Consider the following 17,226-nt stretch of genomic DNA (forward strand, 5'->3'; position numbering starts at 1 on the left):
AAACGTATCAAAAAGTAAGAGGTAGACACATTACGGAAAAATTGTCCCTGACAAAAGCAGCTCAACCGATGAATCATTCTACAGAAAGTTGTTTTGGTAGTTAAGTGTTGTCTCCGTCTTTTAAGCGAAATTGAGGCATTTCCTTTTTATGACAGCTAGTTTCTTAGAAGTTCGACTTCTTGGTGCCATTAGTTAGTGAGTTGACGATCGATTGAGGTTCACGCTTGAAAACAAATAAAATTCCTCTTTACTCTTACTGCATCATCAAATGGGAAGATTGAAATATTCATGAATACAGCAACAACAGGGCAATTTAACATATTTGTTGAGCATGGCCATAGGGCTGTATGTTGTTTGCTATTTAAAGACACAACCAAAATGAACCTGCACGGCGCTTTGCGTTCAATGGATTTATTTCGCATTGAAAATTTAATGCCGCAGCCAAAAAATAATAATGTATTTTCTTCAATGCAATCTTGTTAGAGATCTTCTGGAAAAAAGGGAAAGAATTCTACATATATTATTTCTATAATCCGCCTCTGAACCTAGTTAAGCTTGAGGAACATAATCCACAGACTAAGTCAGCTAATCCAAAGACATTTTTTTGTTTATTTGGCAAGAAGGGCGACTCTTATTGTTTATCGACATCTAGAGCAGCAGCGCCGCTAGCCACACTGTACATGTATACAACAATCGCATCTTCAAAATGCTCACGCTGTTTTTACAACATCATTTGGAATTGTACTTTCTACGGTGGGGAAAAGCATAGAAACCTTATGCTCTTGTTTTAAAACTATTTTTCGTTTTTTATTATTTTGTTTTTGTCAACCAGGAAGAAATATGCAAATTCAGAGATGGCGGGCACAATTCTTCCAGTGTCATATTATGAACAGACTATTTGACAAAGGGTTTAGCTGATGAGCCCAAATTCTAAAAGCTGGCCGCAAGACTAATGAAATTTCATGATCAAGGTCTATCTCTTTCACAAATGTTAAATATCTGCTTCAGGGAAACTTTTTTGTGACTTGTTAAAATACGGACATTCTCCAGTAGTCCCAGTTCAGGATGCAAAAGCTTCGTGTCTTGCAGTTTAAACTTATTCCATCAGTCGAGCGATCAGTTTTAAAAATCTTATAAGCTAGCTGAACAGCATAACCAATGAGATTATTTTAAAATTGTAAATGGTTTGAACCCAGGAGTCATGTCATAAGTACGTAAATTATGATCACCTGGGTGAGTGTAGTCCTGAGAAGACTGTTCGGGATGACTTTGACTGACGTTTCGACAACCTGAGCGGAAGTCATCTTCAGAGTCAAGTGAATTGTGGAACGTCAGTAGGTGGTATATACGTCTCTGGTTGTTAACCTGATTGGTCCACGAAGTCCAGATGTTATTGTCGTTTGTCAGTAAGCCGTGATGTTATTTGCTGTGAAGACTGTCAAAAGTGATTGGTGCCTTTCGATCTGTCTTTTGTTAGTCAAAAAGTCCGTGGGTCTATTGTTAGTAAAATGTCTATTGTTTGTCTGTTTCGTTACAATAGACATTTCGAAAGGCACCAATCACTTTTGACAGTCTTCACAGCCAATAACATCACGGCTTACTGACAAACGACCAATAACATCTGGACTTCGTTGACCAATCAGGCTAACAACCAGAGACGTATATACCACCTACTGACGTTCCACAATTCACTTGACTCTGAAGATGACTTCCGCTCAGGTTGTCGAAACGTCAGTCAAAGTCACCACAAACAGTCTTTCTCAGGACTACACTCACCCTGATGATCATAATTTATTTTAAAATTATTTTCTTTTAACCAGAAATACAACTTTTACGATTGTTCATTTACAACTGCCGCCAATTTGGCATTATTTTGCGCAAGAAAAAAAAAGTTGAGAATTAAAATTCAAATTTTTGATTGACAAGGCAATGTAGGATTTAAATAGAGATACCTCACTATTTACGTTCTCTTATTCCTTGGAATTTTAGGTAATACATTGACTTAACTTGAACTCACCTTTCTCTGGTGTTTTCCTCGTTCAAATTGAAGCCAACGCAAGGTTGTACCAGGTCAGGCCTTTTTGTTGTTGTTTAGGAATACAAAATTTATTGTTCAAGTCTTGATCTTTAAATTTTGTTATTCCTCAGCCACCAAGGGCCGGATTTAAAAAACAGCCCCCAATGACTAAATGTTTAAAATGTATGTCTATCAAACGCCCTGCCAGGTGAAAATAATCGCATCCAAAATTTTAGTCTGCATCCATTTGCCAAGTCCAGCCGCAGCGAGTATCAAGTGAAATCTGCCTTTGACATTTAGAAATATCCGTTCCTCATGTAATTCAGCAGATAGGGCGGCATACTGAGCTATCTGAAGAATTCACAAGTTATAGTCAGTGTCTCGGGTCATTGCGTACACGACTCAGCCATTTAGATAATTAAATAAAATTAAACCATGTCTTTGAGAGATCTCCTCCACTGACTTCTTTAGGGACGCTGTAAAAACCACCTGTAACACTTGCAGCTCCCCCATTCAAGTGATAAAGAACCTGTTTTGGTTCCCACAGCACTAAAATACGCAATACCGCATACAGCCGTTCTTCGCCAAAAAGGTAAAAAAGCCATCTTCACCAAAAAATCCACTCATATAATTAACGGGAGTACACCACCAAGGTTGCTGTTTACAATTATCATCTGGTTCTGATCCCTTTGCTTGTGTGGGTTTCTGCAACCTCAAGTACTTCGCCTCAGTTACATTGGCGCAGTTTATGAACTCAGACGCCGGTCTTTGATGACCAATCACAATGATTTCTGTCAAGATCTGTCAGTGTCAATCAAACAAAAGAAAACCAATTTCCGCGGGGAATCACAGAGCTGGTCAGTGTCATTTTATGAGGAATAGTCCCTTAAAAGCCGGTAAGAAATCCAGCGCCCTCTCCCTATCAAGAGTGTTAAAAAAATGTTCCCTAGTAAATTCTGAACTGATGAAAATTCCAGAGAGAATTTGAATACAACTTAAAACAATGATTGTTGTGGAATAATATTTTTAAAAGACTGGACACGGGTTTTTGAGGGGTTGTTTGTCATGCGAAATTAGGGCTAACTTCAAAGGTGAATGAAGTGCGCGAACAACATGGTCAACAATCCTTCGGTGAAACAAACTAAGATTAATTATTTCAAATGTGCGAACGTGTCTTGTACAATGTTTTGCATCGTTAATCTGACAGTGAAGCAAAGTAAGATTAATTATTTCAAGTGCAACCAGTGCTGAATTTCGAAACTTTAAATGCGTAATGCAATCGTCAGAGGTGTACGGAGATGTAGTCACATGTTATGTAGCCAGTTAGAACAGTCTCATTATGTAAAAAGAAAGCGAAAAGAACAACACATAAGAACCGACATTTATAGAATTATTTCCAAGGACTTGTCTAGATTTCCCCACGTTGCCTGATGTACGTTTCAGTTCTCACTAAAGCAGCAAAATAAAAGTGTCAAACTTTTAATGAGTATTGTTGGTGTTGATTTCATAGTCTTTGGTGGTCAGTTGGACATTAAATTCAAGGAGTATTCAAGGGGTATTAAAGCAATAAAAAACGAGTTTCAAGGAGTATTCAAAGCAAGGCTGGTTTGTCTTGCACTATATGTTACAAAATAATTTCATTGTCAATTGCAACTTTAAAAATCTTCCCCAGATATAAAATTCATTTAAGACAACCATAAAAAGAACATATTTAATTACGTGATTTATTATCCAATCTGTAATAATAATTATACAGAAACAGATATGCATCAAGGAGTTTTCATTATTTTCGAGCACTTTAAAAAAAGGTTCTTCTTTTCAAGGGCTTTTTGAATGCCCTCGAAATCTAAAATTAAACTTCTGGGTTTTTTTAGGACTTCTAACTAGGAGTAGCACGAATCCTGACGTGGTTTTTTTTTTCTTTTTTATTTATTTATTTTTTAATATTTCACACGACACAGTAACAAGACAGCATCACCGACAAAAAACGAAAAAAGAAAACATGTCAGCTACTCTTAAATTAATGTCTTAAAATACATTTTGTGACTTTAAGCTAACTAAAGGCACAAAGTCATTTGGATATGAATTTCTCCTGTCTTTAAGAATTTTTTTAGTTGAATATTCGGCACACAAGTCTTTACTTTACTATGAAATTCATCGTTAATAGTTAAGTATTATACAGGAAAGAAAGTAAGGTGGTATTTCATGTTGATCTGTCTGGGGGTAGCACAAAAATTGGGCTATCAATACACTATTTGATTTTGTGATCACTAATATGGTGTCATTTTAAATTTTTTTATTCATGACCTTGTTAATCATGGTATGATTTTTAGCAAGCAAAAACTTTGGTTTGTTATCACGCATCGGGATGTCCTTAAAAATGTTCTTTGTTGCATAATCCTGCTCAGGGACATATGCATAGCCCTTGTACTTGTTCTGTAACAGCGCAGTAAAGAGTTCATTTATTAAATTTATTAAATGTCTTACAGTGGGATGGTGATATTGTAAAGCCTAAAATCCCAAACTCTACATGCGATACTGGTTTATGTATCTTTTTTATTTTGTAACTATAAACTTTTGTTTGTTTGTTTTTGAAGTAGCTATAGTTATTAACCATCAACCGAAGTTATTCTGGGCAGAAATTTACACGTTATGTCATTTGTAATTTTTGTTACTACTTTACAAAAACTAAGGGTACATGAAGTTCACTTTTTGTGATTTCACAAATGGACATAAATATTGATGTAAAACAATAAACTTGACTTACAGCTGGGAAATTTGAATGTTGAGCAACTTCACTATCAAAAGGAAAAAGGCCAATACGGTTTTCTTGTGATCTTTAATGGCACAGGCAGTCAACATGTCATTCTTTTGGTGAGTTCACAAATGGGCATTATTGTAAAACATCAATTTAGATTCTGGATCGGGTTCATTTATTTCACACTATGTACATTTCATTAGCATTGAAAGAAAAGAATAGTTACAACATAAATAATTACAGTACAGATTATAAAATGTGTGTGGTGGTCAAAGTATAAGGAAAGGCTTTATAGTTGACCACCACCTACTTTTAAGTAAACAAAGAAATGAGACTGAGCTTTATTGGGATATTAGAAAATATAGGAAATGTTTGTAGAGCCCAGGACTAATGTACAAGAGAGATAACATTTATATAAATTAAGGTATGTTAGAGATGTGCTGATCCAAGCAAAAAATCTAAACAGGATAAGCTTAATAAAAGAACAAAACTAAAATAAATAAATGAAAAACAACATACAAACAAATAACAACAAACAAAAAAAAAGGAAAAGGATAACACATCATCGGCAGCAACAGCAATGACTAAAATATAAGCAGACATCATTATTATCATTAATATTATTATTATTATTATTATTATTATTATTATTATAATAATGGTGGGATGAGCTCATGGTCAGCGGGCCTCCACTGGGATATTTTCCAAACCCTCAAAAATGTTGGCTCATGGTGAAACTTGAAAAAAAGTGACCTGCTAAGGAGATCTTCCAGCGATTTTTTTGAAGAGTATGTTAATGAAAAAGTTGAGGAATGGGTTGCACAAGTAACCAGACTGACGGAATTCGCTACAGCACAGCCTTAATCTAGTTATGCAGCCTTTGTGTTTGGATTAAGGCACCGTTTGACATATTTTTTAAGAAGTCTGCCAGACATAGCCCCATTTCTTGAACTGCTAGAGCGTGCCATAGCGGATTTGCTTGTGCCTGCTATCACTGAGCATGGTACTACATAGGAAGAACGGGACCTTTTAGAACTCTCAGTTCGCTTAGGCAGGCTTGGGCTAGCTAATCCAGCCAGAACTGCATTACAAGAAAATGAGGCGTCTGTTAAGATCACAGGCCCTCCTGTGCAGCAAATTATCAAGCAAGCCCAGGAGCCACCGGATGAGACGGAAATTAAGACCTTGCAGGCGAGTGCATGAAGAGAAAAAAATGATTTGTTGAAGATGCAGTGTGAGCAGGTGAGGGGATCCTTGCCTAGCAAAACTGAACGCGTGGTAGAGGTAGCTACGGAAAAAGGAACCTCGAATTGGTTGACAGTGATCCCGATAAAGGAGATGAATTTTTACTTGAACAAAAGAGAATTTAGAGATGCAATCAAACTAAGGTACGACTGGGAGATCGCTGACCTACCGGCCAAGTGCACATGTGGGGACTTATTTACTGTTGACCATGCTATGGTCTTCCGGCATGGGGGGCTGATTATTTAGAGGCACGATGAGATTAGGGACTTAGAAGCGGAAATGTTGCACACTGTTTGCACCGACGTAGAGATAGATCCAGTGCTGATGTTTCTTTTTTCTCCATTACACTTTAGCTGATCTGCGGTAAAAACAAAATAAACCTGAATGTTGAACAACTTCACTATCAAAAAGAAGAAGGTCAATGTGGTTTTCTTGTGATCTTAAATGGCACAGGCAGTTGACATGTCATTCTTTAGGTGAGTTCACAAATGGGCATTACTGTAAAACATCGATTAAAACTGAACTTACTGCTGTTTCTTTTTTCATTTCACTTTGGCTGATCTGTAGTAGAAACAAAATAAATCTGAAGGTCGAACACAACCTTACTTCCCTATCAAAAAGTAAGTATTGGTTGCTTTGTTTAAATCTTTAAGATGTAGTTTTATTTTTGTTAAATTTCTTTTAGTTTAAATACAATGAAATGAAATCTAGATTTCTTTTTTTGAATTAGAGTGGCTTAATTTAAATGAATTAAACCTGGTTTCTTTTCTGGTGGAGTTTAAATATGTATTCTAATATTTCTGCTTACAGTGAATTTTAATTTAAACTACCTTTCAGTAGATGAATGAATTAAAATTTTACATTAGATCTTTTTTGACACACACACCTTGCAACTTAACATGAAAACAAAGTCATGTTGTCCCAAGCTGGAATTTGTCTACTAAAATCCTAGTTGGGTGTGAAATACTTAATCAGCTGTGACTGGTAAAATAAAGATGTTTGACTGTTTGTAGGTGAATAACTTAAAAATTAAAAGAAATTTTACTATTAAATACCTGTGCCATGGCATCCAGTCCTCTAGAACCCAGTCTAGCATAGCTTAGTTGTGCTTTTTCCTTGTCTGCTCATCTGTAAAACCGAAGTGCAGCATGCATAAGGATTTTATAGATCAAACTCTCGGAGCACACTGTGATTTTGTGTATAGTACAACCTTAAAACTGCATGATAATTCAACCAAATATTCAGATCAGAGAAACACCACGTTGCCTCCCTCAAACACACAACCAGTACCACACACATAAAGAAGCATAGTCTGTTATGTAACCACCAGCAAGCCATGACATGTTTGACAACTGTAGGATGGTTTGAAGGTGTGGTTCCACTTTACAATTTTGGAATTACCTAGACCTCTTCCATCATTAGCTTTATGCCAATTGAGAATTATCTCAACAAATCTGGCCTCATTCTCGTGCTTGTTTTCCTGCATGTTCTGTAAGACTCCTTGTTTTCATTTCCCAGTCAGGGCTTCATACGTCGGGCCTGTGTTTTCAGCATGGAGCACATCTCTGAAATACTGGAGGCCAATATTCGGGACACAGCCTTCTCTTGTGCATGTTGTGATCCGTTTGAGAAGGTGATTGTGGTCTTCACGCTCATGAAAGAATTCTCTGGTGGTGGAATTCTTCTCTGGGATGTAAAGATGTTCTATGAAGTTAACCCCCATTGCAGTGAAATTGTTTACTTTCTGGCGGAACAGGTACGTTGCCATCAGTGACTTCAAACAGTTGGACTTGCTTTCCGGCAAACCTTATCAAGAAAATTAAAAATAAAAACGAAAACTTGGTTGTACATCATGAAAACAAAAAACTATTAACTAATTATATTGGCTCTCTGAGAAAGAATAGCTGTCTCGTTTGTGCAATAATATAGAGGAGCATAGGTTGGGAATAGATCTTCAAAAACATTCGGAGGTGCAGCATTCCAGAAATTGAATTGTTCCTATAGCTTATGGCGTTGGGTTTTAACATGTTGGTTTTATTGCCCAAGAATTAAACAAGTTTGTTCATCCTGTTCTGAATGAAGAGCGCCTTCAGCAGGCTTGTGTTTATGATTTAAAATTTAGAACATGGGCTAAAATAGGATCTGTTTATGACTTTGCCTCTAACTTCTCTAGGTGAATGGTCATCTCAGGTTTTAAAAGCGTGATTACTTGACACAAGGTATAGTGATTTAATGTACCGTAACCCTCTTATAGTGAATTAAAACAAATCAATTATCAATTATGAAATGAAAGAGATGCCTTTCTTCCGTGGACAAGGATCATGGCTCATGGGAAAGTGGGAGAGTGCCCTCCTCCTTAAAAGGAGAAGGGCATCCTTAAACGTCTTCCCTTCATCCATGAAGGATTTCAGCATAACAACATCATCTTTAGGAACTGCAGGATGATGAACTTCAGGTTCAATAGCACCCACCACCTTAAAAAAGTGTAGCACAAAATGGGATTGTCTTGTTTATGAAATGTTGTACATAAGAACAATAAGACCCAATTTAACACCCAGAGCGACACTATTAGAGCCAAACTCTGTTTAACTTTCAATTTAGTCATCTCATCACTATATATACTCGATTTCATTATTTTACTTTCACTTGATAATGACGTTCTGGAAACGTGGAAACGTCATGCTATGTTACAATATTTTATCGCAGATTTTTTTTTGTCAAATGTTTTACCAAATCCTTTCTTATTCGAATTAAGAATAAATAACTAAAAAATAAGTTTGAGTAAGATTATGTTAGCCTGCGGTAAGTCAATCCCAAGTATTATGAATGAACCCTCCGCCCTCGTTTCCCTACTGGGCAAACAGCTACAGTAGGAATTTGACTTTCAAAAACCCAAACAAATTGTCAAATTTGTGAACTTGTTTAGTTCGAAATAGTTCACGGGGACTCACAAGGCATAACCTTACTTAATATTCAAACATGAAATGAAAGTATACACGTACCAAAACTCTTTGGTTTGAGATATTTTTCCATATCCCGACTACAAATGGAATTGGATTCTTTCTTGGCATCCATTTTAAGCTGAATAACTGAGACAGGTCTTTCTGAGTCCTGAGAGAATTAAACTCCCCATCAGTTACGAATCCTAAAGAAATCAAATAAAGAAAGTTTGACAACAGTTTCTATGTAAAATCAAATCCATAATCAACGATCTCATATTAAGAAAACAAGAGAAATACTGTATTATAACAAACCGAATGAAATTTCATTTACAGGTGTCAGAACAACTCTTGTGTTGTGAGTTGCCTATGGTGAATATGACTGTAAATTCCAAAAAATAAGTTGGGATTTACTGGATAACCAATAGACAATAATTATCAATATTTACATTTTTTTAAAACAGTAATACGCTACACACACTTAAGGAGGCTTGATATAGTGTTTCACTTTCCTGATGCAATATATTTAAATTAGAATTAAGGAAGCTTAGTTTTAACAAATCGCAATCACATTTTCCCCTCAAATAAAGATATTATCGAAGGATCAGTGTTTCTTAGTGTAGTGAAAAATTCTTTGCCATGGCAACGTTGCTGGGTTGCAATGCTGGGCACAAAATTAGACTTGACTTGAATTTTCTTAAAAACTGGACAGTGAATTTGTTTTAGATTTTGCATGCATCCTTTGACTGTCTTAGTCTACTTGACTGTTGAGTTTAAAAAATTTTTGTCCGAAAATTTAAGGAAAAGAGGTCTTTTTTAGAAGTCATCGTTAACTTTTTTTCCCTCTGGAAGAATTTTTTCGCATTTTTGTAAAACACGCACAGAGCCATTCAAAGTTAACGTGCAAAAAATAAAAAAAAATTCACCTAGCGGAAATGGAAATACATTGATCCAGAGTTTCAAATTTCTGAAAATATAGACTTGACAAGATGGGCAATTGCGCATGCGCAATATTTGTGTCACGCCACGAGGGTTTGGACGTCTTCTTTGCCAAACTTCCTTCGCGCTCTTCTAAAGAGCTTATTTTGCTAAGAGACATTTTTTGGGTGGATTGTGCTAGAAATGGCTGCTGCTCTATTTGCCTTCAAAGTGCTGGAATTTTTTATTTTTTGTGCAAAGTGTCCGGATGTTTTGTTCCTCGTGGAGCTGATCGACGCGATGTGGTTGGCGATTTGCTGACAATGGCAACCAGTGCTTCCTTCCCACCGTTGTTGTAAAGATCTTTTAAGTCATCATAACACAGGCTGCTTTCCGCTATTTTCTGAATTGGATAAATATAGTGTTGCCAAAACCAGCCACGATATGGGAAAATAGCTGTGATGATTGCGATTGTGTTTGCGGCCGGATTCACACTTATTTTGGTCACTTGAGAGTGTTGTAGCTTTCCGATTATGAAACATACTACTAATAAAGTTAGAAGGAAGTGTAGGCAGCCATCCTATAGGTGTAAAACATAGTCTTCTAGGCAGATGAAAAAATAATTTTGGCATGAGCATGGCGGCTATGTTTGTTTTTTGGGTAACTTAGAACCCAGTCTGCGTGCACCAAAGAAACTATATCCAGCCTCCTTAAAGTTGAAAGGTGGGCACTATTTTAAAAAATGTGTAATAGAAGGAAAGGTGCTTTTACAATGTACACTGGACCATGTGAGTAACCTATTACAAAATTAATAACATAATCTAATCCTATGAAAATTAAGCAACACAATCAATTACATGTATTTGTCTATCCAAACATCTATGTACTATAATCATGAATACCAACCAACAACAACCATCCCAAGATTTTCCATTGCAGCTTTTAACTCATCTCTAAGTAATCTCAATGGATCATCTTTGATGAACTTGTACGGCAAGGCCACAGTGGAATTGTATAGGGTTTCAAGTCTCTTCTTTCATCTGCAATCATGAATATCATTAAATGCGTAGCTGTATCCCGCCGCTTGGAAAATACATCTTTGGGTTATGAAGCCAGGTCATTACGCAACGTCGGCAACAGAAAAGGAACATTTCCCATCTGGTTGTTTGGGTCTACACATCTAAAAATAACATCATAATAATCCAATGACAAGGGTGATCAAATACATCCAGCAATAAGTAAAAGGTAGAACAGCTACATGAGTGTGCACAGAAATCGTATTATTTCACTGCAGATTATGTATAATATTACCTAATAATATCCTCACACCTCTCAGGTAACTCCCCATTTGAAGACAACAATGTCCCATATGCATTGACCTCCACGCCAATGTAAACAGGTTGTTTTCAGGGCTATTGGTCTGCTTTCTCTTTTTCTGTGTATGTATGTGTCCTGGGATGTCTGCAGACCTGCTTAAAGGAATGTGGCACCCTCTCAGAGTACAGTTGACTGCTGCTGGAGGTCCTTAACTATCTGTTGGCGACCTTTTCTCCAATTCAATCCAATGCCTTTCGCAAAATTCAGCAAAGTAGAATAATTCTCGCAGAGGGCTGCCAGCTGGCCATCACCAAGGTAAACATCGCCACACCACTCATGTCGCATAGACTCCATCACACCAGACCTTGTATATATCACAAGCATCCGCCTTGATCCATCAACGACCACTGGGATTTCTTTGTTTGGCTGTTTTCAATGCCACAGTCTATATTGAAAACAAAATTTATACAAAACCCCATGCCTTTGGTACATTCTTATATCTACAGTGCCTTTAAAGCATTTAATAATCAATTAATGCATTTAGAGCTTGCTGTACCTACCTGAATTTTCGTATCTTTTGTGAACCCCTTTTGTTGGATGCGCCTACAAAGCTGTCTTTCTGAAACACCAGCAACATTTACTTTTGCCATTAGTAAATGGAAAAATGATATGTTAGATATTAATGGGTGGACTATTGCAATCCCAAATCACTATATACACGGTATTCATAAATGGCCACCCTCACTTATTGAAAAATAAAGTGACTATAACTCAAAAGAACATTGCATGGCAGCCATTTATGAATTAAGTGTATGCTGATTGACCTTTCCTCATGTGTAAAAACACAGGTTGCCAATAATGATACAGCACTACATTGCATTTATGTGACTGATGTAAACTCTATAAAGTGGACATGCATGTGTTAATTCAAAAAGTTCAGCATCCCTTGTGTCATTCTTAATTTCTGTCAATACATGTAGCTATCCAGGTAGGTTCATGTCCAAGTATTTAAAAGTCCTTACCTTCATCGGATCCTTTTTCAATCTCCTTTTTCTTTTGGTCTTTGGAGGCCTCACATTGTGATGTACCTCCACCTGTTGAGGATGCAAACTCGACTGCTCTAGTTCAGCCTGGTCGTGTGCATTTAAACCACTCCAAAGCGAAGAAACTTCAACAGGTGTCGTAACATGGTCATCTCCCTCAGTTGCCTCCGACATTACCTCTGCAAGACCCTCTGTTTTATTGACAGACTGGGTAAGCAAATCAACTGCAGATACTGTTGATAGGACATAACTTGAAATGTCCCCTTCGTAAGAAGTAAGAAAATCAATTTAAGTTACTCACATATCACAGAGTTGCTACAATGCGAGAGAATTTTTGGTTGAAATCCAGTCAGTTTATTTGTTAGTCAAATCTCCCGAGTCTGTTTATTTCAATCACTACCATTTAATAAAGGGAAAGCCTTGAAATACTTCTGTTATGAGACCGTTTGTGTTATTACCAACAACTAATTAAGTTAGGAAGGCTCACAGGGATTCAACTGTTAAAATTCTGCAAAACGTTTCTTCTAGATGTTTGCTGTCTCGAGTAAAATACACATACAAAGTTATCAACAGGGTAGGCGACTTTAAACCATAAATCGAAGCATAACAATGAATTTACCTCTAATATGCCAAGTTTTGCTAGCCCCAACTACATCTGCTTTTCAGTGTCACTAAAGGACGAACAATCTTCGGCAAATAGCCTTTGAAGTTGCTCCTCTTTTAGAAAACAGGGTAAGGGCCCACCTTGGAGAAGACTGAAATAATATTTACAAATACAAAACAAAGTTCTAATACATTAAAAAGTTGAAATCATACTTGTTTTTACGTTGCTTATGATTGATTTAATGAAATGGTTAGCTAGCGTGTTATTATAACAAATGTGAAAGTGCTTTATGTCACGTTTACTCTATCATTTCTGTTTTCCATGGGCTTTAGTCAAAACAGGTGGCTAACCCTAGTCGAGGGGATGGGCATGTTACAGAGTGGGAGGTGATCGATTTCAGAAAGCAAAGGTACCGAAGAACTGTTCACAGGTTGTGTGGAAGGTATATGAGAGCAATATTATCGTTTGATTAAAGTAGCGATAAACGAGGTAAAATCTTTTTTACCAAAAATAAGTCCAGCTCCATAGTAATGGTTCTCTCACAGAGAAGTTACATCCTCTTTCAATTTAAATTCTTCGTCACCAGTGCCCAGAAACAGTTTGTCACAAAGCGCTCTCATGACACACCCCAAAAACTCTTTACGAGGACCTCCATAATCAGCAGCAGCCTCTCCAATGAAAGTGACCTTAAGTGGAAAGCTGACGTCATCAATAGGTGGAGATGGTAGCAATTCATCCATTGCCTCATTATAAACGTTGGACCTGTTCACGAAGAACTGGATAGTTTTCCCTTTGCATAATGCTGATTTGCTCTCTAAATCAAGTGGTCATCCCCGCAAAAATTTTGTTCTGAACTCTTTGAGTACAGTAACAGGGTCGTTGTAAGTGGCCCTACAATAAAGAAAAAAGTTTCTGTGAGGTGGCTCATGATGGCGAATTGTTTTTTCCTATGAGCACAGGGCTCTTGGCGACTGTCACTATAGCCTTATGAATGGTACCTTATATCACTCAACAACTTTTGGTGTATTAGCTTTAATGGCAAGATATCAGGCTTGTGATTACAAAGATAAACGTACCAATATACCATGTTATAGACCTTTTTTTAATACAGATTCAACTGAATGCTATATTTATATATCATTTCACTCCGTATACATCTACTGATCAAAGAAAATTGAAATATTTTGGAGGTGGTTGAGGGAGTCATCTCAGCCCTGAAGGCTGTGATGATGTTGACTAAGAAATATATGCAGCTTACCAACTACTATAATTCGTTTTCAATGATACCTGTATTCCGCCGAAGAAAAAAAAACATCGTCATTTGTGTAACAAGAGTAAAATAAAACGAAAAAATTAACTAGAGTTGCTTTACTTCACTATTTAAGCAGAAAGTACTACAGAAGTGAACTTTCCTTTTTATTACATGTGCCTGCCCACACTGCAAACATTTACCTAGCCAATCCGAAACGAGGAATAGACAGTTCCTTTAAAGGCACGACTCTGGACTTGGCAGTTACAAATCATACTCCAAACTTGTCATCATTCAGGTTCCACTTTGTGTAGGCACATGCACGCTCGTCGTGAGGCATCGCAAAAGATGACCAGTGAAGGAATGCCAATTTGTTAGGTGGCGCAAGAGAGCGCTCGAATTCGATGTTGTTGAAGGCCATCATTTCTTCAAACAGCCCCATTTTTCTTTTGACTTCAAGTGGCAGCTCATCGTCCCAACCTAGGCCAAGCTGCCATAACTCTTGCATTGCAATTTTGGGTTTGATGAGGACTGCAAATCCTGCCCCAACTGGATAAAATATGCCTGCCAGCTTGCTCAGAATCACATGCTTTGTCAACTTCACGGGGATGAACACGTCAGGGTCTTCTAAGGGCGCGGTCTCTTTCGCCAATTTAATGTTATCTTAAATGTTAAGGTATCTTTTTGGAAAGCAAGACAGTTCCTAAAATGTTTTCCACATGACTTTGGCTTCCAAGTACAACTGCATTAGGTTCTTCTATTGCATTCGCTTGCGAGCTGGATATCTACTGCTTAACATGGAAATCAACCGAGGATTTCGTCTACTTCCTTTGTTTATACTTTGGCTTCTTCTGCATTTTTAACTGAGTCGCATTTGTCATCTACGTACGCGTTCTTTGAGATAGATTCTGCTGCCTTTGGTTTCTCTTCTTCTTTCATTTTTGCAGTCTTACGCGTTGCTGTGATAGCCATTTCATGTTCTGGCCGGTCTCCAAACGTAAGGACGGTTTTGACGTAAGTGTTCATCTGACAGTTAACTTGAATTCCTCCATAGGAACCTGTGGACATGCTGATCGTCTTCGGGAATTGTAATCATGTGATACATCTTGGCAATGTCGCCGCAAATGGCAACAACGTTTTCACGGAATCGTATTGCAACACCAAACAGGTTATTGAAAAGGTTGGGTCCCTTGTACCAGTAGTCATTAAGGGCGTGGCCAGCATATGATGCAGAGCTGTTAAATACAATTCTCGCAGGTGTGCTTTTCTTTTCTGGGCATAAAAATGCATGATGGGCAACGTAATGGACTGGACATTTCCATTCCTCAATCTCTGTCGGTGTCAACTTTCTTGGAAACTGCATTTCTTCCATCTCTTTGATTTGCTTATCATAACTGGCAGCATTCTCTAAATGTTTCATGAGACGACGTTCAATTGTCTCCAGTTTCTGTGTACTGTGGGTAATTATTCGTCAGGCTAGAGGGGTCTTTTTTCCCAAGGGTATTTCATGATCCATATGTTGCCCTGTAATTTGGCTGATTCCTCGATGATCTTCATTTCTTCTCTTTCTTGCACTGACAGTCTCAAAGCTTCACAGGTACATGGTGATACTGACACACTCATAGACTCCGTAATCCAAAAGTCAGTTAGGTCAACAGGTGGAACAAGGGTGACTAGGGAAACTTGCTTGATTTCTGGCATTACATCTTCAGCATTGGATCCAAAGATAATCCAACCGAGCGGGCTTCCGGGAGCGACTAAACTGGCCTTTACTTTGGTTTCGCCTATATGGAAACAGGGATAATTAATGCCAATTAGAAGATCTATCAGGCTAGCCTTCCTTCAAACTTCTCCTAACGCAAGGCCAAACATGCTCGCTAGCACAGTTGTGTCAACTTCGTTTGATATCTGGGAATTGCCAACGGCTTGGATCGTTTGCACTGGTTTACTATCGACTGTACAGATGGGAATTTTGTAAACTTTCGTAGTTAATTCTTCCTCTACCCCGCCAACTTAAGTGATGAGAATCTTCACAGGTTTGCTTTCCAGACACAGAGATCCTGCAAAACTGCTCCTTATCATGGATACCTGCGCGCCGCTGTCATAGAAAACGTTTGCTTCAGTAAAGGCATCAACACTTGAAGCCATCTTGACAAATCCAGTTATTACGGGAAGTAATGCTTTGCCTTTGTCTTGCAGAGAAGAAACTTGTACAGGACTGGAGTTTTCTGTGTGAAGGAGCTTGTGATGGGGCCTCTTGCCTGTTGTACCGTCGCGGTTTTTTTCGGAACAATCTCTCCTGGGTAAGCAGTTTGCAGTTGTATGGCCTTTGCCTTTCTTTAAACATGAGAAGCATGCTTTCTGTTCCTTCACAACTTCCCACCGTTCATTAGGCGTTATCGTCTGGAATCTAGGGCACTGGTCAACAAAATGAATCACCTTACACACAGCAGTGGTCAGAACTTTTGTTTCTGTTGGCATCTTGGTAGTCGTGATCGTTTCCACCTGTACCAAGGGCGTTGACAGAGAAACAAACATTGCCAGTCGTTCGAACTGCCGCTCCTGAACGAAGCCGATCTGTCATCTCTTTATCCATCCATCTTAGCAAATTTGTTATGGACAGCTCCAATTTCTGAACGTAAATATGATGTGCCCAAACTCTTAAGGTTTCTTTTGGCATCTTTTGCTCTATCAGCAAAAATTACATGGGTGTTATCAATGTCCTGTTTAACTTCCTTAAGGATGTTGTACGATCTTCTTACAAGATTTACTAATTCACAGAACCGGTGATCTTCGCCGGGCTGAATGGCTTTAAATTGTTCGAGGTCAGCTGTGACCACATAAGAAACGACTCTAGGATCGCCATAAATTTGATCCAGATAGTTCCAGGTGGCCTTTAAATCAGTGCTGATGCTATCCACTAGCTTTGATGGCTTTGGGCCAGGGCATGAATGAAGGATAGCTATTGCGTCGCTCTCAGAATAGTAACTTTCCACAGTGTGCTGGAAATCGGCTTTGATATGAAATACTTTCTCACGTCAGCATTGAAGGTTGGCAGTTTGGGCTTCTCTTGTTTCATCAGTAGGGGTTTCGCTGGTGAATGTTTGGCTGCATTACTTTGATGAATCTCACTTGT

General features: G+C 38.0%; 1 protein-coding gene across 1 annotated transcript in view; it reads right to left on the reverse strand.

The window, feature by feature from the left end:
• The window catches only part of LOC146472464 (uncharacterized), a 45,056-nt gene extending 32,558 nt beyond the window's left edge, over positions 1–12,498 (reverse strand). The window contains exons 1-3 of the mRNA XM_085119254.1: positions 11,755–12,498; positions 10,784–11,639; positions 9,023–9,165 (exon numbers count right to left, since the gene is read on the reverse strand). Coding sequence (XP_084975380.1) covers positions 9,023–9,095 — 73 coding nt within the window. The 5' untranslated portion in view covers positions 9,096–9,165; positions 10,784–11,639; positions 11,755–12,498. The remainder of the gene's footprint in view (positions 1–9,022; positions 9,166–10,783; positions 11,640–11,754) is intronic.
• Between the last annotated feature and the right edge of the window lie 4,728 nt (positions 12,499–17,226).

The sequence above is a fragment of the Pavona decussata genome, unplaced genomic scaffold (assembly GCF_977016875.1).
Source record: "Pavona decussata unplaced genomic scaffold, jaPavDecu1.1 SCAFFOLD_98, whole genome shotgun sequence".
NCBI classification, from domain to species: Eukaryota; Metazoa; Cnidaria; class Anthozoa; order Scleractinia; family Agariciidae; genus Pavona; species Pavona decussata.